Source organism: Dromaius novaehollandiae, chromosome 2 (assembly GCF_036370855.1).
Source record: "Dromaius novaehollandiae isolate bDroNov1 chromosome 2, bDroNov1.hap1, whole genome shotgun sequence".
In the NCBI taxonomy this organism is placed as follows: Eukaryota; Metazoa; Chordata; class Aves; order Casuariiformes; family Dromaiidae; genus Dromaius; species Dromaius novaehollandiae.
The window spans coordinates 133204061-133229157 of record NC_088099.1 but is presented as its reverse complement, the minus strand read 5'-3'; the positions used below and the strand labels follow the sequence as shown (position 1 = coordinate 133229157).

At 37.9% G+C, this 25097-nt stretch overlaps 1 protein-coding gene across 7 annotated transcripts in view; it reads left to right on the top strand.

Annotated features, from left to right (window-relative positions):
• The window catches only part of CHD7 (chromodomain helicase DNA binding protein 7), a 130551-nt gene extending 105704 nt beyond the window's left edge, over positions 1–24847 (top strand). For 3 of the 7 annotated variants that reach the window (XM_064507492.1, XM_064507493.1, XM_064507494.1), the window contains 24 exons: positions 155–410; positions 4409–4619; positions 5168–5363; positions 5572–5739; positions 6371–6550; positions 6644–6754; positions 6837–7042; positions 7982–8181; positions 8746–8905; positions 11787–11876; positions 12363–12466; positions 13851–13980; positions 14253–14325; positions 14577–14631; positions 15328–15556; positions 15723–15931; positions 16070–16747; positions 17471–17631; positions 19345–19572; positions 19774–20217; positions 20758–20979; positions 21408–21548; positions 21989–22093; positions 22960–24847. In XM_064507492.1, the coding sequence (XP_064363562.1) occupies positions 155–410; positions 4409–4619; positions 5168–5363; positions 5572–5739; positions 6371–6550; positions 6644–6754; positions 6837–7042; positions 7982–8181; positions 8746–8905; positions 11787–11876; positions 12363–12466; positions 13851–13980; positions 14253–14325; positions 14577–14631; positions 15328–15556; positions 15723–15931; positions 16070–16747; positions 17471–17631; positions 19345–19572; positions 19774–20217; positions 20758–20979; positions 21408–21548; positions 21989–22093; positions 22960–23913 (5511 nt within the window). In that variant the 3' untranslated portion in view covers positions 23914–24847. The remainder of the gene's footprint in view (positions 1–154; positions 411–4408; positions 4620–5167; positions 5364–5571; positions 5740–6370; positions 6551–6643; positions 6755–6836; positions 7043–7981; positions 8182–8745; positions 8906–11786; positions 11877–12362; positions 12467–13850; positions 13981–14252; positions 14326–14576; positions 14632–15327; positions 15557–15722; positions 15932–16069; positions 16748–17470; positions 17632–19344; positions 19573–19773; positions 20218–20757; positions 20980–21407; positions 21549–21988; positions 22094–22959) is intronic. The other 4 variants (XM_064507498.1, XM_064507495.1, XM_064507497.1 and 1 more) reach the window with 4 other exon arrangements.
• Positions 24848–25097: the final 250 nt, after the last annotated feature.

The following is a 25097-nucleotide window of genomic DNA, read 5'->3' as shown; positions in this document are numbered from 1 at the left end:
CTCAAGGTCACTGAGGAAAGATCTTACAAATGCTGTCTACCTGTGGTAGAAAATATAGGGGGATTTTAGAATTAAGGAGACTGGAAAAAAAATTAGAAAAGTATTTGAAGCCTTACAGTTGTAATTCAGTTATTTATTAATGTGTTTTTCCTAGGTGCAAAAACTCCAAGCTATTTTGAAGCCGATGATGCTGAGACGTCTCAAGGAGGATGTAGAAAAGAATCTGGCCCCCAAAGAAGAAACTATCATTGAAGTTGAGCTGACAAATATTCAGAAGAAATACTATCGTGCTATTCTTGAAAAGAATTTCACATTTCTTTCCAAGGGTGGAGGGCAGGCAAATGTACCTAATCTTTTAAACACTATGATGGAACTAAGAAAATGCTGCAATCATCCATACCTTATTAATGGTAGGCTTTCTATTTTTTTCCTCATCCGAAAAATGGTTGTAAGAAGGTTCATCACATTAAAAATTCTGTTCTGATGTCTCTAGAGAGATAGTCATTTTTTCTTCTTAAAATTCATATGATAAAAGCAGTGTAGATGACTGTGTGAATATATTGTTAGTCTTTTGAAATTTTTTTGAGAAGTAGAATAGCAACATAACCTTTTATGTTCTCCAAGGTTTGGATATCTACTAGTTAAGACGGTATTGGTTTTGAAAACATATGTGCTGCTTTTTTTCCCCAAGGTTTCCTATCCCTGAGAGAGAGAGAGAGAAATGTTAGTATTATCAAGTTTTTTTTCTTTTATTTCTGACAAAAAAGACTTCAGTTGTTGTGCAAGATGTTGGATGCCAGCATTAAAAAAATGCCATTTTTTCCTTCAGAGCTATAGTTAGGTACTTCTTGTTTTTTTAGCCATGGAGTATTATTAAGGTTTTTTTTTTTTTTCTTGCTGTATTTTTTTTAACTGGGGAAAAAATGCTTAAACTGATTCACCAAATGACGTCTGGTTATAGTTCCTGCACAAATAATTATTCTAAAGACATGACAGTTACTCCAAAGTACTTGAACCTAACCATGCTGGAAGGCTGTGTTGCAGCTCAGATAAGCTTACAGTAAAGTAGCTTTGTGGTTCTTGTAGGGCTTTTTGTTTGTGGGTTCTTTGTTTTGTTTAAATTAATCCGTTATATAAATGAGTTTATCAGAAAATAGTTCAGGTTGTTCAGGTTATAAGCTTCTGAAATTGATGCTTTTTATGTATCTTGGTTTTCGACAAATTTTAATCTATCCTTTTAGTTTCCTTATTTCATGTTTGCTACAAAGGAAAAAAATGAATGTTCTGCTGCTACTTTGTTTTGTAAAGTAGAGGTCAGAAGTAGGGCTTGCAGTGTTACCTTACATCAGTGATTTTTTTTTCTCCTTACAAATATTGTATCATTTAGTATCTGTAAGACTGCTGAAGTCAAGGTAGCTGTATAGGAAATTTCAAGTATTTTTGGATGACTGCTTCTTAACCATAGCTTTTTGTTGGGGAAGGAAATCTGGAAGATATGAACCTAAGTGCTTTTGTAACTTTCCCTTTTTATTTGGGGGGAAAAGGGGAGAGGGGAGGTCTCCTGAGAGCTTTTGGCTTTATGACATTTTCGTGACTTGCATCAACATGGTGGGTTCGTCAAGCCTTCAGACTTGATGGGAAGGAAAGATAGATAAATCCTTACTACTATTATTATGGAGGATGGACCTTAGCAAATAAGACCTTTGTAATTCTGGGACAGAAAGTACTCTGATGTCCTGTAATTGTCTGAGCCTCAGGTTTTATCCAGTTGATCAATAATTAACATCTTTGTACTTAAAGTGATGACACAAGCATATTGTAATTCTGTCAAGAGATCTTGCAGTGGCAACACGTAACATTGCAGAGTGTTCTGCTGAAGAGTGATATTTTGCTATAGCAAGTTCTCAAGACTTTACGGCTTTTATAAAGGTCTCTCTGAATCCGTCTCATTTTCTTTCACATTTACAGGTTTTGTGAGCAAGCACTAACGCATGTATTTTAGAATATACCTTTTTAATCCAAGTAGAACATTATATGTTTTGTATTGAATAAAAGTTGCAAACAAATTTCAAGGAAGTCTTTTAGATCATCATGAGTTAAGAAGTGTAGGAGGTTATAAGATGGAAGTAGTATGGTAGGAGTTGAATAATTTGGGGTGGGGGGAGGGGAGTGTTCTTGATGGGCAGATCTGTTCTGAGGGGGGCCAGGAGAAGGCTGGCTTGCAGGAACTGGTTTTGAGTAGACTTCTGGAGGGAGTGACTGCGTTTGGTGTATTCTCTGAGCAAGCTGGACAAAGCATTGTCTGTTGTTTTTTCTCAGAGCCAGAGTCCTCGGTTTTCCCTAGCAACCATTCTCAAATATTTCTAGGTCGTACCTCTTTCCCTGACTTGGAGGGCCAGCAGTGGGGAGTTGCGCTGTACTGATCCATGCTGTGGTGTTGGACATTGGAAAGGTTTCTTACGCTCTCTCAAGCCCTAGAGCTCCCACTGAATTAGGAGTGGGAGTTTTCCTGGTGGACCGACCACGCATTCATCTTCCTTTCATCTGCTAATAAAAATTGGATAGGATAGGAACCACTGTTACAAACATGGTTACTACATCAGGTATCTTTTGGGTAACAGGATACTCAACGTTCATCACTTAATCGCAACCAAAGTAGAGATGAAAAAGACGGGGCAGTCTTTTGCAGAGTTTAGCTAGCACTATTGAAAGAGCAAGTTCTTGGAGGTTGTGGTCTGTTATGGAAGTGGGTCTTACTGAGACCAAATTCTGATACTGAAAATTCACCTTCCATTAGGTCTGTGTGTAGGTTGGTCGTGGCGTGGTTGATTTAGGTAGTTTGCTTCTGCAGATGCAGAGTTTGCATGTTGGTTTACTTTATGGTAGCTTAAATTTGGGTGTCACAGTTGGGTAAGAAATAAGTGATGTAACCAAGGAAGATCACTGTAGTACTGTATATGAGCTATTTGAAAGCCTGCTATATGCTGAAATTGTCTAAGCTTGGTAGAGGACCAGTAATGCGTGGAGTAGATCTTTATGGGGAACAATTTGGGGTAAAACTACCTACAAGTATGGCCATGTCTGAACCCTTTCAGTTCCATTAAATCTAGTAGCGCCAGCATTGTGAGTAGTAATGTGAAGCCGTCAGACAGGCTGCCTAGAGTGGTAGCTAGTTAAGGTACCACGTTACAGTAGGCACTGAACCAGGGATCACACAGTGAGGAGGATATGTTTGTGTGTTTGTTTACAGGCATCTACTTAGAACTGGGATATGAGAAACATGCTCAGCAGAAGCCTGGCAATAAGCTTTTTTGTTTTATTTTTGGTGTTTTTTCTTCTTCCCTTGCCTTTTCTTATGTTACTCAAAAGCAGTGTTAAAGCTGGGTGTTATGCTATTCAGAAATATTCTATAAAGTACACTTTGTTTAAAAAAAAAAAAAGTCAAAGGAACTGAAAAAGACAGCCCAGAAGTGTTTTTCTGTGGATGTGAAATCTTAAAATGATGATGGCTAGCCTTTTACATAGCCCAGAATAGCCATCTGATAATGCTTTGAATAGTCTGTTTGTAGAAGTGATGTTAAAAATGGGAGGAAAGCATGAGAGGTTGAAGAACAGGGACAAAACTTGAACTTGAGCTTCAGTCTTCAGGTGATGGCAGTACAATGAAATTTTTGTTGCTACACATTTAACTTGAATGTGGTTAATTGAAGCTTTGAACGTTTTTTTTCTGGAAACTCAGCATATATTAGGTAAAAGGAGTGGCAAGAAAGAACTTTTGATTAATTCTAGAAAGAATATACACATTGGATAGCTTTATCAAACTAAACAAGAAATGCATTTAGTGGGAAAAGAAAGCTGAACAGAAGGTAAAATAGTAATTTCACTGCTGCTTATTTTTTCACTGAAGTTAGTATTTTATTGTTTGGATTTTGTCTCTGTAGATAATAGTGGAAGAAGGAGGTCTAAGTCATTCTCAGGTTTAAGCCTGGTTTTAGGGGCACAGAAGTCAAACGTGATTTCTTGTATTATCCTGTGGAAACAAGATATTTTTCTTTTATGTTAGTTTAGAAAAGGACATAAAATCCATTTGATCTGTGAGAATATAGTTTACCTTTTCAACTTCTTAATTTCTCATTCAATTGTGTGCATCAACTGGTTGTATGAATTCTTTTAGAAAAGGTTTTAGGTTCAAAAAAAGCTGAATGAAAGCTCAAAATTATTTATTATTTATTTATGCTGTTCTTGTGTATATGTTTGCTTTAAATTTAAGCTTAATGTTTTTCATAAATGTTTATTCACATAATGCTGAAAACATTCCTGTAGTTTCCTATAGGATATCAAAGGCAAGCTCATTGTTTATTAATAAGAACCTTTGCAGTGTTCATGTATTGCTGTCCAATCATTGCAGGTGCTGAAGAGAAAATTTTGGAAGAGTTTAAAGAAACACACAATGCTGACTCTCCAGATTTTCAGCTCCAGGCAATGATCCAGGCTGCTGGCAAGCTAGTACTGATTGACAAGCTGCTGCCAAAACTGAAGGCTGGTGGCCACAGGGTGCTTATCTTTTCCCAGATGGTGCGCTGCTTGGACATACTGGAAGACTACCTCATTCAAAGACGGTGAGAGCAACAATATAATACAATTCTAAATAAACTGTGCTTTCCTCAGTGGCCACAGTATTTATCCTGTGAGTGATCCAAATTGTAAAGGGATCAAATTCAAACACCTCGCAGTATTTTCTGTCGTGACCTGACTTAAGGGAAAAGCATACGTGTAAATTGCAAGTGCTGAGGTTTTTCTTTTGGAGGAGTACAAAGTAACCTCACGTGGAGAGTCTTAATGGGACCTCTTAGTTTACTGCTTGATTAAATTTTTCAGTTGCTGTAGAGTACTCAGCCCAAGCTTGAACGTTTGTTTCATTCCTTGGAGCGAAAGCCTGTTCTTTACTGAAAGCTGCAAAGCAGGAGAGAACATAGGGCATCCTCCACTGTTGAAGCAAGATGCTGCAGGAACAGGCACTCGATTTGTCGTAGTTTTCCTGACACTGTAGTGGCGTTACACGGTTTCCCTTTTTTAGTTTATGTTAATTTTTAATTTATGTTATTGCAAAGATACAACGTAAAAACATTTGCAGTAAAATTCTCCTTACAATACATCTTTATTTCAGGTACCCGTATGAACGAATTGATGGCCGAGTAAGAGGCAACTTGCGTCAGGCAGCTATTGACAGGTTTTCCAGACCTGATTCTGATAGGTTTGTTTTCCTGTTGTGTACAAGGGCCGGAGGTTTGGGCATTAATCTTACTGCTGCTGATACCTGCATCATTTTTGATTCCGACTGGAACCCCCAAAATGACCTCCAGGTAATATTACAAGGGATGATTTTATTGAAAATTTTTCTCTGCCTTCTTGCTTTGTAATTTTCTTCCCCTGGAAGGGAAATTCTGTTGTCACTTTCTTAAAAACATGTAGTTTATAATTTATATTGAAAACAAGAACTTTTAAAATAAATCTCTATGTTGATGTTTTCTTTTGTCATTTGTAACTGAACACCCGTCTTTGTTCCATCAGGCTCAAGCACGATGTCACAGGATAGGACAGAGCAAATCAGTGAAAATTTACAGGTTGATAACACGAAATTCTTATGAAAGGGAAATGTTTGACAAAGCTAGCTTAAAGCTTGGCCTTGATAAAGCTGTGCTACAATCTATGAGCGGAAGAGAGAATGCTACAAATGGGGTGAGAATAATATATTAAGGTGCATGACTTCCAAAAGATATGAATGTGCTACACATTTCTTGCTTGTATTTTTGCTGGAGAGCAGTGGTTTCAAATAGAGTATGGCATGCATTTTAAAGTAGGGTTAATTAAGGGCAAGGCTACATAAACTAGCTCAACCTATCTAATGGCTCACTTATTGCCAAAAGGGGGCAGGTGGAGTCTTATTCCCTCAGCCCTCCTTCCCATTCTCATTCCACCTTTTACACTGTGTTGGTCCTGGCACTTTTTGGACTTTCCTTGCAATCCACTTTTTTATTTTAGTCATTTCGTTTCTTTTTTTGCAGTAGTCCTTATCAGGTTAGTAAGTTGAATCTGCTTGCAGAAGGGATTGCAGTCATCAGAGCTAAATTAAGGGGATTCAGTGGCAATGAATTATTAAATCGTACAAACCACACGTATAACTTCACCCTAAGAAATTAGTTGTCAGCGTTCTTCTTTTAAAGGTGACTTCAGCATGAATGTTTGACCAACAAAGCATTATTTTAGAAGTTTACTTCTTAAAATCCTAAATAAAAGGCCACCCAATCTGATGATTCTGTGAGATATAAACATTGACTAATGTCAAAAAATTCTTTCCTACATGTTACAGGTGCAGCAGCTTTCTAAAAAAGAAATAGAAGATCTACTTCGAAAGGGGGCATATGGTGCTCTGATGGATGAGGAGGATGAAGGGTCTAAGTTTTGTGAAGAGGATATTGATCAGATTCTCTTAAGGCGAACACACACAATTACTATCGAGTCTGAAGGAAAAGGCTCAACGTTTGCTAAGGTGTGCATTGACATTCAGAGAGAAATTGATAAAAATGTGATCAGGATAACATGCAGTTAAGAAATCAATGTGTGTGTTTTCACATTTTACCAGGCTAGTTTTGTTGCATCTGGGAACAGGACAGACATTTCCTTGGATGACCCTAATTTTTGGCAGAAGTGGGCTAAGAAGGCTGAGTTGGATATTGATGCTTTAAATGGAAGGGTAAGAGCTTTATCACAGTTCCCAGCTCATTTAAATGAGAATTTTTCCCCTCCTAAATTTTGATGTTTTACTTTCATTTTAGAATAACCTAGTTATTGATACACCAAGAGTAAGAAAGCAGACCAGGCTCTACAGTGCAGTCAAAGAGGACGAACTGATGGAGTTTTCAGACCTGGAAAGTGATTCTGAAGAAAAGCCTAGCACAAAGCCTCGTAGGCCTCAAGACAAATCGCAGGGATATGCAAGAAGTGAATGTTTTAGGGTAGAGAAGAACTTGTTGGTTTATGGGTAAGGATATACAGATTAAGTTGTGGGTTGTGGGTAAAGAACTGAAAATATGGAAATCATATATAGTAAATTATTCTTCCTTCTCTTTGACACATTGAGATAATCTCTGACTGCATAACCTTTACCTCATTACAATGTATACATGCCAGTGAGATTAAGTTCCTTATATACGTGGTTTTTTAGCTTGAAGTATCTGGGAGCTTCACAGATGGATATGAACTCATGAGTAAAATATGCACTTCCTGATGAGAGGAATATTTGTTTCTGGTTTTCATAGTGTAAACAATTCCTGAATTGCCAAGGTTTAATCTTTCTGTTCTAAGCACTGTGGTGAATAATACAGTGCATCTGTAAAGAAAAATGTGGTTGTGAAATCAACAGTCAACAGTTTTCAAACATATAGATCTGATATTTTTTGCACCACTTAAATTCAGTTAGTTGAATACTTAATATTTTTTTCTCATTGGCTTTTCCAATTTGAACTGCATCTCTTTGTAAGCAAGTAGCTATATTTAATTGCCAGCATGGTAGGTTTCAGAAAACTGTCTTTATTTTCAGGAAGTTGCATACAACAATTGCTAATACTGGATTTCAAGTTCAAAATAAAACTGATTTCCCCAAAACCATGATTGTAGGAATTTGCTGAATTTCCTATTCATAGGTTACTGAGAACATCAGTGTTATATGTATGTACTTTATTATTTTGACTGTAATTCAATTTTAGCTTTGCAAGCAGTGAACTTACTGCCTATTTTGTAAGATAAATATCCTTAACTCTTTGGTGCTGGAAGTTGGATTCCCTGACATAACCTGCAAATGCAAAATGCATCACTGCTAACACAGGAGGTCCCAACCTGCCTGGCACCAGGGGTTAAAATGGAAGTCACAAATGAAAATTCCAGCGCCCTGGCTTTTATATTGAACACATTTTTCTTGTAGCTGGGGTCGGTGGACTGACATCCTCTCACATGGGCGCTATAAACGTCAGCTAACAGAACAAGATGTGGAAACCATCTGCCGGACTATCCTGGTATATTGTCTTAATCATTACAAAGGAGATGAAAATATCAAAAGTTTCATCTGGGATCTGATCACTCCAACTGCAGATGGGCAAACTCGAGCTTTGGTTAATCATTCCGGTACGTCTACCACAATCAAATAATGATGCTAGTAAATAAGAAAGAATTGCTTCAGTCATGCTATGTATTTATTTTAAACTACAGCCATTCTGACATGTTGTAGGATCTTGTCAGATTTTATGAATAAGGTGGGCTTTGACTGAGTCAGTACTTAAAGGGAAAGTCTCCCTCAGAGATGTTGAACAAATATTCCAGCATATTTTTTAGGTTGCATCTTCTGCTGGAGGTAATCTTTTTCAAATGGCACTAAACCCTAAAGCATGTTTCATTTATGGCATTTCAGATTCATGAGAGTTTTTACAAGAAATATTTATATAATATCATTTCTGTTTAGCTCTCTATATTTCTGAAATCTTCACATCTGAATTTGCTTGGGAATTTCAGTTGATTCTGTTGTTTGAAATTTTCTGTACCAAGTTGTGTTGCTTTTCATTTCTTGGTTGTTGCATTGCCCACAAAGGAGTTAATACAGCCGTGATACTTAGCTTTAATGTATGTTTGTAATGCACGTTGGAATGAGAGCTTTGCTATTCAGATTGTAAGAAATATTGGGGGATTCTGTAGGTCTGTCTGCACCAGTGCCTAGAGGGAGAAAAGGCAAGAAAGTAAAAGCCCAGAGTTCACAGCCAATGCTGCAAGATGCTGATTGGCTGACAACATGTAATCCAGATGTGCTATTTCAAGAAGACAGCTATAAGAAACATCTCAAACATCATTGTAATAAGTAAGTATTAACAAATATTTCACTTATTTTAAAATATCCACAACTCAATTTGGATGTTTTTTGTAGAACACAGGGCCATTTAGTAGGATGTTAATGTCATTATTGCCTTTAATTTGGGAAGACTCATCTTAACGGATGTCTGGATATTTTTTCAAGCTCTTTACAAGCGATCAGCTTTTAAAACACAGTTAAGAAAACTTGTTTTGTTTACAAAATTTGAATGGGATCAGATATGATTCTCTTCTTTTTTACCATATAAAGGAAGAACAAGTCCTTAGTTCTTGTTCCTTACTTGTTAAGCTCAAACATCAAGTTCTTGGTTTCCAGATTTTCATTAAACAGTTCCTCCATGTGTGGGTGTACCTCTTCTCTTCATTCTTTTCCTCCTTTCCTCATTTGCTCTTCACATCGTACAGAATATTCCTTCTTTTCCTGCTTTGTGTTTGAAATAAAAATTCTTGCCAAACTCTCTTGCAAAAATCAGGGAGTTGACTCAGGTATTTCTTAAACTTACATTATTAAACTGTAAGCATTTTGGGGGTAAAGATCATTCTCTTTTGGTTTGGCTATTACTTTGTTTCATTGTTGAACGGGTGCCTCTGAAGAGGATCTCTTTCATTCTTTTTGCTTTCACTTTGTAATGTCTTAGTTATTTTTGTGTCAACTTCCTTCGATTGTGTCCTGGTTCTCCATCTCAGTTTTGCTTTTAGTTGTCCTCCATTAAGAGACACTGAACCTAACCTAAACCTTGTCCCAAAGAGCTCTTGTTTTCTTTTTTTGTTTTATGCACTTGCTTTAATGTACAAGTACCATACAAATGTAATACAGTGTTCTTGGAAGGTGGTCATTGTTTTGTCTTTTTAATATACATTGTGTCTTACTAATACTGTTCCGTTATTGGAAGGAAACTGTAGATATTGAAAAGTACCTGGGGCCTGTCAATAGGGGGTGTGATGTGAAGGAGGAGAGGCATTTAAGGGGTTATTGGCTTGTTTCGAGACACCAACCAAGCTTAATTCTCAGCTGATGAAAGCAGATACTTACAGAATTATATTAGCAAGTGCACATCCAAGTAAACTGCTTTTTGATATTTTCCGAACTGTTACTCAGGTCTGTTGTTGCATTTCACTTGCACTTAAAGTAATTAAATTCCTTCCTGTAACATTCTTTTAATCTCCCAGGTACCATGTCCTCATTACTTGTTTCAGTTTATGGATCAGACTTTAAACTTTTTTTTTTTTTAATATTGCTTCTGTAATAATACCATAGAACAATTACAAGGATCAGGAGGGCTGATTGATAAATCACTGTGCAAGAATGTTTTCGGTTGCAATTTTTTTCCTTCACTTCTCAGATACACCAGGACTAAGTGAATTGTAGAAGCAACATGTTTAGCCCAGGTAAAATCAAACAGAGGTGGAAGCCAATCATTAATCTGAATAAATTCCTTCAGAAGGTAGCAGTAGCAACCGGCTTTATAAGAACCGATGTCCTGTCCTTGTGTAACAAATTAATGCTATTTTGGTGCATAGGACTCCTGAAAGGTGCAAAGAGCTTTTACTTTTTTCTCCTGCTCTTCTTTGACTTGATGTAACAGCTGCTATTCCTTAATGTTAAGATGATAGAGACCCTCAGCAGCTTATTTATGTTGCCACACAGGGAGCAGAGACACCTTACTGGTCCCAGATATTATGCATACAAAAAGCAGCATGTCTGACATGTTTTGAATTGTGGACATGACCTTCATTCAAATCTGTGCTCTTTTGAGGTTTGCTTGAATAACATGTGTAAAACTGGGTATTGCTCCTATTGCCTCAGCTCTCTGATGAGGAGCGCTCATAACTGGTGGTGGTCTGAATTTTTCACGTGCAACTGGGTGATCAGATTACTGCCTCCCTGCTCACCCTTGCTATTGCAGGAGCAGCAGCAATTCAACAGTTGCTGTGATGGGTTTGGATACAGCGAGAGGGCAGGCTGAATAATCGCCATCTTAGCTGGTACTGATTTTGCTTCAAGAGCTAGGCAGCAGGGGGTGCCCTGAATTGGGTAAACGTGGGAGAGAATGATTATTTTCAGGTAGATACTATTTTCTGCAAAGATGACCTCTTTTCTAGTCTCCTTGAAAACTCAGTCTGCCATTCCCTCTCCTACCAGCTTAAAGTGTGACCACTGTAGTATTACAGATATGGGGAAAAATAAACATGGGCAATGAAGATTTTTCACTTCCTTATAGCACTTATGTGGTGCACAGGTAAAATTAAATAGCAGCTTGAACTGTAAAGAGTAAAAATAGTTAATATCTCCTGAGGGAAATGAGGGATTGTTATTTTTTTTCCATTCTCGGAAGCAAAAAGTTGTATAATCTGAAAAACCTGACATTCCATATTGAGGGTTTATTGTAAGGTAGTAAAACCAGATTTTATATCTCGTTTATTCCTACAACTTCTGATGTGCTTCCAAAAATGGTATTAAGGCAGCAGCTGAGGAAATTTTATGAGATAATGAAGCAGAACAGTTACTGAAAGCCATCTGCTCAGTTGTTTACAAACTTGCTTCAATACTTCAGAGGCAGTGGTAGAGTACGTGTCTAAACTTCACAAGCTGCACTAGGTAGAACTAAATGAAATGCGCCTGGGCTGGGTTGAGCTCGATCCCTCTCTGTGCAGTGTAAGCGGTTGCCAGGCAGGCCTGTTGGAAGCCAGCAGAAAGCACCACACAGAGGTGATTATGTGCCACCATCTGTCACGCTTCAAGCCTACCATACAGCATGGCTAATCAGCCTTGGCAGGATGATGGATGAACAGCAGCAGCTGCCAAAAGCCACTGTTGGCAAACAGTCCTGAAGTTAAGAACTTTTTCCCCCCTCTGCCTTCCTCTCCAGGGTCCTGCTGCGTGTCCGCATGCTGTACTATCTAAGACAAGAAGTTATAGGGGACCAAGCAGACAAGATCTTAGAGGGTGCTGACTCAAGGTTAGTACAAGTGCAGGCTTGTTTTTTGCTTTATGATACTGGCTTATATAAAGAACACATACTGTAATAATGCAGCATTTAAAGAATGTCACAACTTATCTGTTAATATCTATTCTCAAGCAGCCTTATTAGTATTTAAAGCATAATGGGTAATTTTCTTGGGGTTAGGGGGAATGCGGTGGGAAATGATAGAATAAGATTTTCAGTTCTGCTAACAGGGATTATTTAATCTCAAATTACAAAATTACAAAAATTAAAAATAAAAATTAAAAAAATTTTTAAAAGAGACCTGAATGAATCATATTTGAATAACCATTGATGTTCCACTCCCAAAATAGTTTAACCTTTTTCTTTTTTTTGTCATCTTAATTATTTTTCCACTTTCTCAAAATGCACATTTACAAAATGGCTTTGTATTTTTTTCTTCTTTTGGAACATCTCTGCACAATAATACCTTTGAGAATGTGTATAATGTTGTCTTTACAGTGAAGTAGATATATGGATACCTGAGCCGTTCCATGCCGAAGTTCCTGCAGACTGGTGGGATAAGGAGGCGGATAAATCCCTTTTAATTGGAGTGTTTAAACATGGTAAGTGATGTCTCACTCTGAACAAAACTCAGTTGTAGCGCTTTATGTTCTGCTTTCTGTGTGTAGGACTGTTCAGTCATAATATTAACAAGTATTGTTCCAAGGAACTGTTGGCTTGTATCTCCCTTTTTTTCTTGCCTGCATTAAAAACCTAATATGAGTCGTAAATATCAGATGCTGTTTTTAAATGTTTGCAGAACATTTGAGAAGAAAACATTACTTTCTTGGCTGTAAATAAAACAAAACCATATTTGTTTAAATAATAGCCAAATAGTAAGATAGATCTCCATAAACTTTGCTTCCAGCGCTGCTTCACTTGCTAACTCTGCCAACCAGTGTCAAAGTGGACGGTGGGCTTAACCTCTGCTATTAATCTGTACAAGTGCCTCCTGGGCTTTGTTCCAAGCAATATTTCACAAATGTCAGTGTTGAGAACTCCCGGCTCCCTTGAGTGGGATGCAGCCTTGTTAACTTTGAAAGGCTGGGGATGCAGAGCTGGCATGATATATACAGTGAGCGATTCCTGATTATAATCCCAATTCTCTGGAGGTCGCAGAGGTATTCTCAGCAGCCCAGCCTGACTAAAGGGGAGAATGATGGCTTATAAAACCTTTCATGATTACAGTTTGGCTTGAGGCTCTACAGCAGTTAGGAGCAGTGTGTTGTAGTACAAATCCTAATTGAATTGTGCTGTTCTGCCTATGTACAGCAGCTCCGTTTTGTGGGCTCAGCTGAGGCAAGTCTAGTCTAAAAATCGTTTTCCTGCAGTGCACTGTTGGGATCTGCCATTTTCCATCTAGTCAACTTGGGCAGTAGAAAAGCAAACAGCAGTTTGAAAACCATAGAGGGAACAGTGTCATCTTACTGACATGCATCATCCTAAACCTAATAAGACAGGTTTGTTGGCCTTCTGTATAACCCATGTATACAGCATTTTTGCAGCCTGCATTGAGGATTCCAGCAGGGCTGGAGCTATAGAACATGCATGTGTGTGTGTTTCCATTTGCACTGCATATTTGCAGTAGGGAGTGCTGAATGTGTAGAACCGCTTTGAAAGTGCTAAAGGGATCTTAAAGAAGTTTTTCACTTGTGGTATAAAGTAAGATATTAAATTGAATACTTTCTTCAATATCATTTGTTAATGATATCGATGTGAAAATCTTTTTGTGCTCATGAAATTTACCAATATGAAAATCTTTATTGGGTGAAGAAAAGCTGATTCTGGGTATCCTCCATTTCTTATAAAATAGGTACTTTAAAATCATGGTGACAACTTCTTTGTTTTATTTTAAAAAGAAATAAACCCAGAAATGTGTAGTGCCTAAACTATTCTACTTACAGGTGGTCATAGTTTAAAAATTTGTTTTTCCCTCTGCGCCTGCAGGTTATGAGAAGTACAATTCCATGAGAGCTGATGCAGCACTGTGCTTTCTGGAACGGGTTGGCATGCCTGATGCGAAGGCCATAGCTGCTGAACAGAGAGGGACAGACATGTTAGCAGATGGTGGTGATGGGTAAGGAGGACATGAAAAAATTAATACATTTTGTCAGCATTGTATATGTTGGCATCCGTTCATGTGTCATATTTTGCTTACATCTCGCCTGAGGATCTGAACAATCATATGATGTAAAAAGTACATAGAATTGTTTACATGGAGTTAGGCGGGAAATATAAATGTGTAACTTGGTACACCAAACTGAAGGCATTTATCACTTTTCTCAGAAAATCTGACCCTTCTAAAACATAATAAATTACTTGAAAATATTTCTTTTAAATGTCTTATAGCGGTGAATTTGACAGAGAGGATGAAGATCCAGAATATAAGCCAACCAGAACTCCTTTCAAGGATGAAATTGATGTAAGAACTTTAACTTTCTGTAGATAAATATATAACGTGCACACGTGCACGCACACACACACTCTATAACTGTTACTCCTTGTTTACTTTAATGTTTGATTCTGAAGTTTTTGAGCCACTGGATGAACATATCTTACAAAAATACTTTGTTGCTGTGTATTTGAAAGATGGATTTTTTTTTAATCTCCTCTGTTGAATGACAAAGTACAGTCAAAATTGAAAACTAAAATAACTTCTGTCTTCTCCCAAAGGAATTTGCAAACTCACCTCCAGAGGACAAAGAAGAATCCGTAGAAATCCATCCAAGTAAGACTACATTAAATAATTTTTAAAGACAGAAATGGAGGCTCATTTTTACCATGTTAGGGAATAGGTTGTGGGTTTTTTGGAAAACACCACAGTAAACTTTTTACTGCCAAATCTTTTCATGCTTCACATCTTTCAAAGTAATTATTTACTATCTGTGAATAATTCCACATTATGGCTTTCTTGGTTTCTGATTACATAGTGGAAATTGTGGTGATGAAGACTGGATATTTCATAAAATGCAGCTGTTGATATTTTTGCTGAGATAATCTTGAAGTGATTGTAGAGATGTTTCTCAGTATGGAGGAAAATTGCCAAGCTTAAGTGAAAATAATAAAGTGGGAAATTATAAGCATAGGTGTTTCCTCAGACACAGAATTATCTTCTTAGTAACATATTTAGAGATCTACTGATTTAATTTAAATAGCTACAGTATTCATAATATGTTTGCATTCGCAAAATTGAATAATAATACTTGAAAGATAGTTATCTAAACACTTCACAAGCATTTCTGCATTCTTGAGTTGGACTTTTTATATCATACCAAAGTGGTTATCCCATTTCTAATTTGTAAGCACCAATTTTAATGAAGCATACGCTGTTATCTGATTAAATAGGAATCCAGTTTTAGCCATAGAAACTTTTGAAATGTTTAGTGGTGGTTTTCTGGAGCACAAACACTTTTCTATTCCCTAGACAAGCACAGTGAAAGCAATGCCGAGTTAGGCCAACTCTACTGGCCCAACACTTCAACCCTGACTACCCGTCTGCGTCGCCTCATTACTGCCTATCAGCGCAGCTATAAAAGGCAACAAATGAGACAAGAGGCACTAATGAAGACTGACCGCAGGAGACGTCGGCCTCGGGAAGAAGTGAGGGCATTAGAAGCAGAAAGGGAAGCTATAATAACTGAAAAACGACAAAAGTGAGTGTCTCAGGGAGATCTTTCCTCAAACCTCATTTGAGGTTATCTGTTACCAGTGCTTTTCTTCTGCTTTGAAAGTATACCTTAAGGGTTGGGGGGGCATCCAAAACGTCTTTGGATTCCTGTTTACTCCATGGCCCCATTTTCTTCCTTTTTTCTTCACTAGATGGACAAGAAGAGAAGAAGCTGATTTTTATCGTGTGGTGTCTACTTTTGGTATTATTTTTGATCCAATAAAACATCAGTTTGACTGGAATCAATTCAGAGCATTTGCCAGGCTTGATAAGAAGTCCGATGAAAGTTTGGAAAAGTATTTTAATAGCTTTGTGAATATGTGTAGACGGGTGTGCCGAATGCCAGTCAAACCAGATGATGGTAAGTTATACTGATTGTAGGAATGCACGTGACTGTCAAGAGACAGTAAAACTGTTAAACTTGATGCCTAAGTACAATAATTTAGAAATGCGTATACATTTAATCCATGTTAAGCAGTACAAACTGATCTCATTGCAGAACCACCTGATCTTTCTACCCTGATAGAGCCGATCACAGAAGAGCGTGCTTCTAGAACTTTATATCGCATAGAACTGTTACGGAAAATCCGTGAACAGGTTCTCCATCACCCACAGTTGGGGGAGAGACTAAAACTTTGCCAACCAAGCTTGGACCTGCCAGAGTGGTGGGAGTGTGGTAAACATGACAAAGACTTACTGATTGGTGCTGCTAAACATGGAGTTAGTAGGACAGATTATCACATTCTGAATGATCCTGAACTCTCTTTTCTTGAGGCCCACAAAAACTTTGCTCAAAACAGAGGGACAGGTAGTGCAAATGCTGTGTCTTCTCTAAACCCTCTGGGTGTTGGCTGCAGTCAAACACCACCTATTGTCCCATCCACACCAGTGCAAGAAGAAAAGACTACAGAACAAGCAGAGTCTAAAGTTGAAGGGTCTGAAAATCCAGCAGCCAAAGAAGAGTCTGATATCAAAGAGGAGACAGCTATTGCAGATAAAGACACTAAACAGGACTGTGATGCTGAGGCTGAGCCTTGCTCTGTTAAATGTGAATTGAGAGACATAGAAATGAGTACAGATGTAGATCCAAAATCTATTTCGGAAAAAGGTTCAGAAGAGGATGAAGAAGAGAAACTGGATGATGATGATAAATCGGAAGAATCCTCCCAACCTGAAGGTAATACGTTTGTCAGATAGTTCTGCGTGTTTAGCATGAGTCCCACAGCTGTTCTTGCTTGTGCCAGCTGATAAATGGCACACACGGAGACATTATGGAGCTTGGGATGGGCCTCATGTAGCAGCTCCTCTGCACTTTCCTGTACCAGGTGTCTAGATAAGGTTTCAGAAGAACTGTTCATCATCAGTGGGGTATTCCCCCACAATGGATGTTTTCCAAGGTAGCTTCCTGAGCCAATAATTCAGTCTCTGTGCCAAACATGAAAGTTGAGCCTCTACTGTAACAGTTACTAAACAAATGCCCGAGTTACAAATGTTCAGTCAAGCCTGGTTGTTTAACCTGTTTAGTTATCTCTTTGATTTATCAGTCTTTTTGGAGGAATCTGCTTTCACTATTCTAAAGGACTTAATAAAATGTCAAGGTAAAAGCTGTCATTACTTTTTACTTTGAAATACCAGTAGCTTGACTCAAAGACCACATCTATTCTATGTTTTATAACATAGGAGTGCTATATTTTTTCAGTAACATACATAAACTGTTACCATCAAATTTTACTTAATTTCTGAAGGCTGAAACCCCCCGCCCCCAGTCTACTTGTGAGCAAACAATTCCAGCTATGTCAGTTAACTTATTTCAACTCCTGTTTGTCGCACGTCAGTCACAGGTTGACGTTGGTTGATTGGGAAGTTTTGTAGTTAATGCATGGTCATGGTTGTTCTTCAGCAGGAGCAGTTTCTCAGGGTAAGAATTTTGATGAAGAAAGCAATGCCTCTATGAGTACTGCAAGGGATGAAACACGTGATGGATTCTACCTGGAAGATGGCGATCCTTCTGTTGTTCAGCTGCTTCATGAGAGAACGTTTGCCTTTTCTTTCTGGCCTAAGGTTGGTTAGGGATACAGTGGCATGTGTCGTTTTAATACGAAGAAAATATGGGAGATGTTGTGTTGTACAAAGCTCTCCCTTACTTTGCCAATTCTGTACTTCTTGTGTGCAAGGGACTTTTTTTTTCCTAATAATGATTTGTGAAATAATATTTTTGTTCTTCAATTACTTAAAAGTTGGCAGAGGAAATGAAAGGAATTGCTTTATTGCCAGTGCTGTTACTTAGTAAAACAACAAACTACTAAAAGACATTAGTTCTTATGGGCCCATAATTATATGTCAGCAGAATCATGCCTTTCATACCTCTTTTGATAGAAGCAAATTTATGATCTTGGATTATGGATTTCACCTGCAGAGCAGTCTACAGGACCAAGAGCAGAGGTTTTTTTTTTTTGGGGGGGGGGGGGGGGGGGGGGTTGTTTGGTTTTTTGTTTTTTTTCTTTTTTTTAAGCTCTCCTTTTTATTTTGGGGTGGGGAGATTGTACAGAAGAATATTGGTGACCTACATGGTCTAAGCCATTATGTAATGTTGACAGATGTAATTGTATTAAGGTGTCCTGCAAACATAAGCAGCAGTTTTAGGTAGGATAAAGCTATGTTTTGTTTTTGGTAACAATGCAGAAAATTATCTAATAGGAAGTGTTTAAAAAACATGAAATCGTAACCTCATCATAAATCCATACATAATTTAGTACTGTCCTTACTGCTCAGTAAGGATAGAGAGAGAAATAAAGTAGTAATAGTCTTAAGCTTACTAATCACCATAACAGGGCCATCTGGTTTGGGGGGGAGGGTGGGCAGGGGGACCTTGCTCTTAATAGGCTTATTCCTGGGGAAAGCAAGCAGTCTGTTGCAGCTGCTGAGATTTGCAAGTGCTTCTTGCACTGTTTTGCTGTTCAGGAAGCTAACTGATGCTCATATTTCCTAACCAGCAGTATTTCTCATCGTTCTGAAGTTTCTGCTAGTTCAGGCAGACTAGCATAGAAGAGGCTTAAATACTGAAATAGAAAAATCAAAATGAGCCTGCTTCCGATATACATTTTGGAAACATTAACATTATTCCAGTTATGATGCAAAAATAAAACAAAAATCCTTATTCTGTATAAATTCAGCATAAGTAGACTAATAAACATGATTAGAGTTTTTTAGTGTACACGCTTCAGTGAAATTTCAAATGATAATGGGTGTGGAATGAAAATTGACATTCATTAGATGTCTCTAGGTTGCTGCCCATTTCATAATGTTGAACTTTATTAATAGTGACGCTAATGAGGATCCACTTCCTAGGACAGACTTGCCAGATCCAGCCTCTTGGATCTTAAGAACCGCTGCCTTAAGATACTGATTGCAGATGTTTGGTGTTTTGGGTTTTTTTTCCCTCTTCCTAACTGTTGATTCTGCTAACAGCTAAAGTTTAGCAATATAAAACAGTACTGAGTCAGTTTGTCAGTTGGTACATTGTCTGGCAGAAAACTTGTTCTGTCATCCTCCCTTCCTACAACATATGCTTGTTTTTAAATTCTGATGACGTTTAATTCCATGTATTTCTCTGTGTTAACTTGTACAGCAATCAGTTTATCCTGACTTGCAAGCGTAGTTGTTTTCGAACGTGTTTTTTAAGTTTTGCAAGCTGGACTGTGTAGTTATACTCATTTTGAGTTTAAAACATGACTTTCACCCTGAAGGTTCATTATGGACCGTTCTTTTATGCAGGACCGAGTAATGATCAACCGATTAGACAACATCTGCGAAGCAGTGCTGAAAGGGAAGTGGCCAGTAAATAGGCGCCAGATGTTTGATTTCCAGGGGCTCATACCTGGGTATACTCCAACAGCTGTGGACAGCCCTCTGCAGAAAAGGAGCTTTGCAGAGCTCTCCATGGTTGGTCAAGCCAGCATCAGTGGCAGTGAAGATATCACTGCTTCTCCTCAGTTATCAAAGGCAAGAATGGACCTTTCTCATTTTAATAGAAAATATTTTATCCTGCGTGCACTTCTTTGCATAATAGGAAAAATAAAAAATAACATTTCTTTGAATAAAATGAAGGCTTTGTTTTCAAAGATACATGGTTAGTCTTTTATTTTAAATTCAGTATAGCGAGCATAGCTTTGTTAATAATTGGAAATGGTCATTTTTCATTAGGAAGATGCACTCAATTTATCGGTTCCACGTCAGAGGAGGAGGAGACGAAGAAAGATTGAAATTGAGGCTGAGAGAGCTGCCAAGAGGAGAAATCTTATGGAAATGGTTGCCCAGTTACGTGAGTCTCAGGTGGTCTCAGAAAATGGACAAGAAAAGGTTGTAGATTTATCAAAGGCCTCACGAGAGGCAACAAGTTCTACCTCAAATTTTTCATCTGTTACTTCAAAGTTTATCTTGCCTAATGTCTCCACGCCCGTGTCTGATGCCTTTAAAACTCAAATGGAGCTGCTGCAAGCAGGTCTTTCACGTGCACCCACAAGGCATCTACTAAATGGCTCTTTAATAGATGGAGAACCGCCCATGAAGAGGAGGAGAGGAAGGAGGAAAAATGTAGAAGGGCTTGATCTGTTGTTTATGAGCAACAAACGGACATCATTGACTGTAGTAAGACAGCAACCTTTTTGTCTCATATTTGTTCTGTGTGTAGTACTTTCTGAACGTGAGTTTAAAGTGTTTTCATACTCTGGCTAATGGTAATGTGCAATTTTTTACCCAACCAGCTTTTGCTTTGTGTTTAGAGCTATTATTTCTTTAACCAAACAAGATGTTGTCCATATCAAGTTTTAACTCTAGCAAATTGAGCCTCTGTTTTAAGTAGCTTTTACTTTCAAAAAGACAAACTTTTTTCACAAAACATAATGTATATATAACAACATTTATCTTTGTATAAAAAGGAAGGTTTTGGGGCCATTAACCGGGAATACTCTGTCTTTAGCTGTATGTTTCTCAATATACAAGGATGCTAAATTTACAAAGTTCCCTAATATAACAGTATTGTTTTACATAGTATGAATATATAAACCCCATTAACTCTTGCCTATACAGAATCTCTTTGAGCATTTAACGTTAGTCGTTTGTGAAATTACTTCTCCCAGGTAACTGTTCCTTTGAAGTGAGAATTAATACCAATGTTAATATTTTTAGGAGGATGCAGAAGTGACCAAAGCTTTTGAAGAAGATATGGAGGCCCTGCCAGCAAGGAACATTCCATCTCCTGGTCAGCTGGACCCAGACACTCGCATCCCTGTAATCAATCTTGAGGATGGGACCAGGCTGGTGGGAGAGGATGCTCCTAAAAACAAGGATTTAGTTGAATGGCTTAAATTGCATCCTACTTACACTGTAGATATGCCAAGTTATGTACCAGTAAGTATGTGATTCTAAAAGTGTGACTATAGTAAATTAATGTAGAAATAGGTTTTACAGACATCAGAACCAATTTCTTCACACTGAGCATAGTCATTGGGTTTTGTAACTGCTGCTTGATTTCATTAGAAGCTTTCTTTTTAGCCACAGTTACTGTAAGATCTAAATTCCCAAGAAGAACCAGAATGGTTGGGTTGTTTTTTCTTTCTTAATATTTGTATTTAACAATGTTTTTAAGTAGTGTTTGTGTCAAGTTGTGCAGGATTTTTTGGCCTGTTGAGGGGAAAAAAGAATTTTTTTTTGAGACAATCTGAGGGTGAAGTATAATTGGCCCACTCTTAAAATTTTTGTTAGAAAAGGTTCTATAATTGGTGATTTTCGACAAGAAAATGAAAAACTAAAAAGCAGTACATTTCTCTTTCTTTCAGAAGAGTGCAGATGTGCTGTTTTCCCCATTTCAGAAGCCGAAACAAAAACGACACAGATGTCGAAACCCTAATAAACTGGATATAAACACCTTGACAGGAGAAGAAAGGGTACCTGTTGTAAATAAGCGAAATGGAAAGAAGGTAAAAATTGCTAGTTTGGTAGGGTTGTTTAATAACTTCTTTGCATGTGGAAAGCAGGCTTTCCTATTCCATACTTTCTCAAAGTTGAATAATTTGGCATTGGGGTTTAATCTTACTAGATTCTACCACTCAGTTTCTCTAGTTCCCCCTCTGCTCTTCTGATTCACTCAGCTGAAGTCATTAATATGAATATAATTCATTACTACTTGAAACTGTATAGCTTATTTTTTCCTTATAGTAGATATGCCTAACCTGCAGTATCTCACTATTGTTTTAAATGTGGTCCTTTCAATTCTAGCATCATTTGCAAGTCTCCATGTGGTTTTCCACAAGCTGAACTGAAAACCATTACTTCCATCCTTCAGAAATGAAATTGTGCAGATGAAATATGTCCATATATGTAGCTGTTTTTTAGTTAATAGTTTGATCTTTTGAATTAGATGGGTGGAGCTATGGCCCCTCCAATGAAGGACTTGCCAAGATGGTTGGAAGAAAATCCTGAATTTGCTGTTGCTCCAGACTGGACTGACATTGTTAAACAGTCTGTAAGTGAAACTTTTGGTCTGTGCCTCACTGCAGATTATAGCACGGAAAAATTGAAGGCTGCATAATTTTTTCCATGCAAATATTGATCATTAAGTCCTTATCTTATAGCTAGTTTTGAACTAAGGAAAATGTAGTGTCAGGATGGGAGTTACCCAGGTCTGAGGGGGATGGTGATAGAAGGCTGCTGCAGAGTGGGATTGCAATATACTGGAAAAAATCAGGTACAGTAAAGTAACTTTCAGCATTTGTTTTACATTAAATTTTTCATATAAGCAAGGAACCTTAATAAATGCAAGTATTCATTTGTTAAGCAGCTATTAAAAAAAAGTCATATACATAACAGAATTCATCTTTGTAGCAGGCACCATCAAAGGATTAACTTTTCTACCTTTTATTTTACAATAACTGTTTGAAAATGAAGGATACAGTTCAGCAGATATTCCAGTACATTGAGTGATATTTTAAGTTCAGTACAAAGTACAAAGCCGTAAGCTCATATAACTGCAATGTTTTACTACATTTTAAATGAAGCTAGAGTTCCAGCATATTTTCTTCTACTGCTGTGATTAAATAAGTAAAATCTGTGGCTTTGCTTTGTTTAGTTTTTCTTGTGTTGTACTTCCATTCATATTAGCAGCTAGCTAGTCACAATTTGCTAGGTCTGAAATACAAATCACTTTTGTAATACCCGAATACAATGAAATCCTTTCTGTTTCTTCCATGTTACACAACAGTTCTTCTTGACATGTTGTGCCAAATGTGTGTGCTGAGAACTGAATGCAGGAACTGCATGGTCATCAGTTACTGCTAAAAGCTATAAAAGCTAATTGAGGATAAAACTTTGTTTTTTATATCCCCTTTTCAGGGTTTTGTTCCAGAGTCCATGTTTGACCGTCTTCTCACTGGACCTGTTGTGAGGGAGGAAGGAGCAAGCAGAAGAGGAAGAAGGCCAAAAAGTGAAATTGCCAAAGCAGCTGCAGCAGCTGCTGCTGTAGCATCAACTTCGGGAATCAACCCACTACTAATGAACAGTCTGTTTGCTGGAATGGACCTCACGAGCCTCCAGAATCTACAGAACCTGCAGTCTCTCCAGCTCGCAGGCCTCATGGGCTTCCCGCCAGGGCTAGCAACAGCTGCTGCTGCTGGGGGGGACACGAAAAATCCGGCTGCCATGTTGCCTCTGATGTTGCCAGGGATGGCAGGATTGCCCAACATGTTTGGACTAAGCGGACTGTTGAATAACCCGATAACAGCTACTACTGGAAATGCCACTACTGCTTCCGGTCAAGGAGAGACTGAGGATGGCACTTCAAAAGCTGAAGAGAAGAAAAATGAGAATGAAGAGGAGAACAAAGACTCTGAGAAAAGCACAGACACTGTTTCTGCTACTGATTCTGCAAATGGATCTGTCAGTGCTGCTACTGCGGCGACTACCGCCACTGCCACCACTACCACCACCACCAACACTGGATTGCCCACAAACCCTCTGGCCTTCAATCCTTTCCTGCTGTCTACCATGGCTCCTGGCCTGTTTTATCCATCTATGTTTCTACCTCCAGGACTGGGAGGATTGACTCTGCCTGGTTTCCCCGCACTAGCAGGACTTCAGAATGCAGTGGGCTCCAATGAAGAGAAAGCTACTGACAAAACTGAAGGAACTGCCTTTAAAGATGAAGAAAATCTAGAAGGCAGTGATGCAGAGGAGAGCCTTGATAAAACTGCAGATTCCTCCGTTTTAGAAGAAGAAATAGCACAGGGTGAAGAATTAGACTCACTTGATGGGGGGGAAGAAATAGAAAACAATGAAAATGATGAATAACCAGTACCAGTTACAGTTAAAGTGTTTTAAACTTTTGACAAGTGGTAGTCCTACTGTTTACACTCACAGTTAATGTCCATACTTAGTTTTTATAAGCTGTTCTGTAACATAGTGTAGCAAAAAAAAAAAGTTCAAGTCATGTTATACAGATGTGTCAAAAGGTATCTTGGTCATTAAGTATTGTGCAGTGCATTATTTATTATCCCTAGGAGAGATGAAATTTGAGAGGTGATCATGTCTTTTTAAGGAAATTGACATAATGCTCTGCTTTTTTTTTCTTTTGGTACCATTGGTATTATGAAAGCAGCAATTTGTAATCAAGTGGCACTAACAGAGGCAAGTGCTGCTTAAAGGAAGGATGAAGTTATATATTTAATTTTTTATTTTTATTTTTTTTTGCTGTGAAGGTCAAGATGAAATTTTCCATACATATCATACTTGCGCTTCATTTTGACTGTATGGGAGTTCACCCACTCACGTGCGCGCACACACCCCCACACACACACTCTCTCTCTGACAATCTTTCATGATAGTGTGAATGTCTCTGTCTTGAGACACAGCAATAATAAGGCAGCTGTTGAATGTGAAGAGTACCTTTTGGAAATTAACCCACGGAGAAGGTTCTTACAGGATAAAGCTACAGTTTAATCGTCTCGTGATCTTGTAATGCACTGGTATAAACAAAAAAAAAAAAATCAGGTACCTTTTTTAAATTAAAGGACTTTGTTACTTTAGCCACAAAGCTAAACAGCATTACCTCAACTCTAAACTAGCCTTGAAGTTTACAGACATGACTTTGTAAATGTATTGTTTTTCTTTGTTGTGATGTCTTTTTATTTTTTTTTCTTTGGAAACTGCTATCATGTAAGATAAGATGTAAATTGCTGCCAACTGTAGTAATGATGCTTTTAATAAAAGTGACCCATGATATGCAGAGATGTAATTATAGAATGTAGTGTTTAGGGACATCACAACTGGTGTTCACATTTTTTATACTTGCACTGTGGCTTTTTTATAGCATTTTTCTGCTATATTCTTTCATAGATTAGTGGCTGTAGTGTGCTGAACTGATTGTCTTCAAGGGACTAGACAGGAAGAGAAACCTTGAATTACCTTCATATTTTTCCACTCTAAGTAATTCTACAGAAATGCACGCTAAAAACCCTACTCTACTCCTTCAAAGG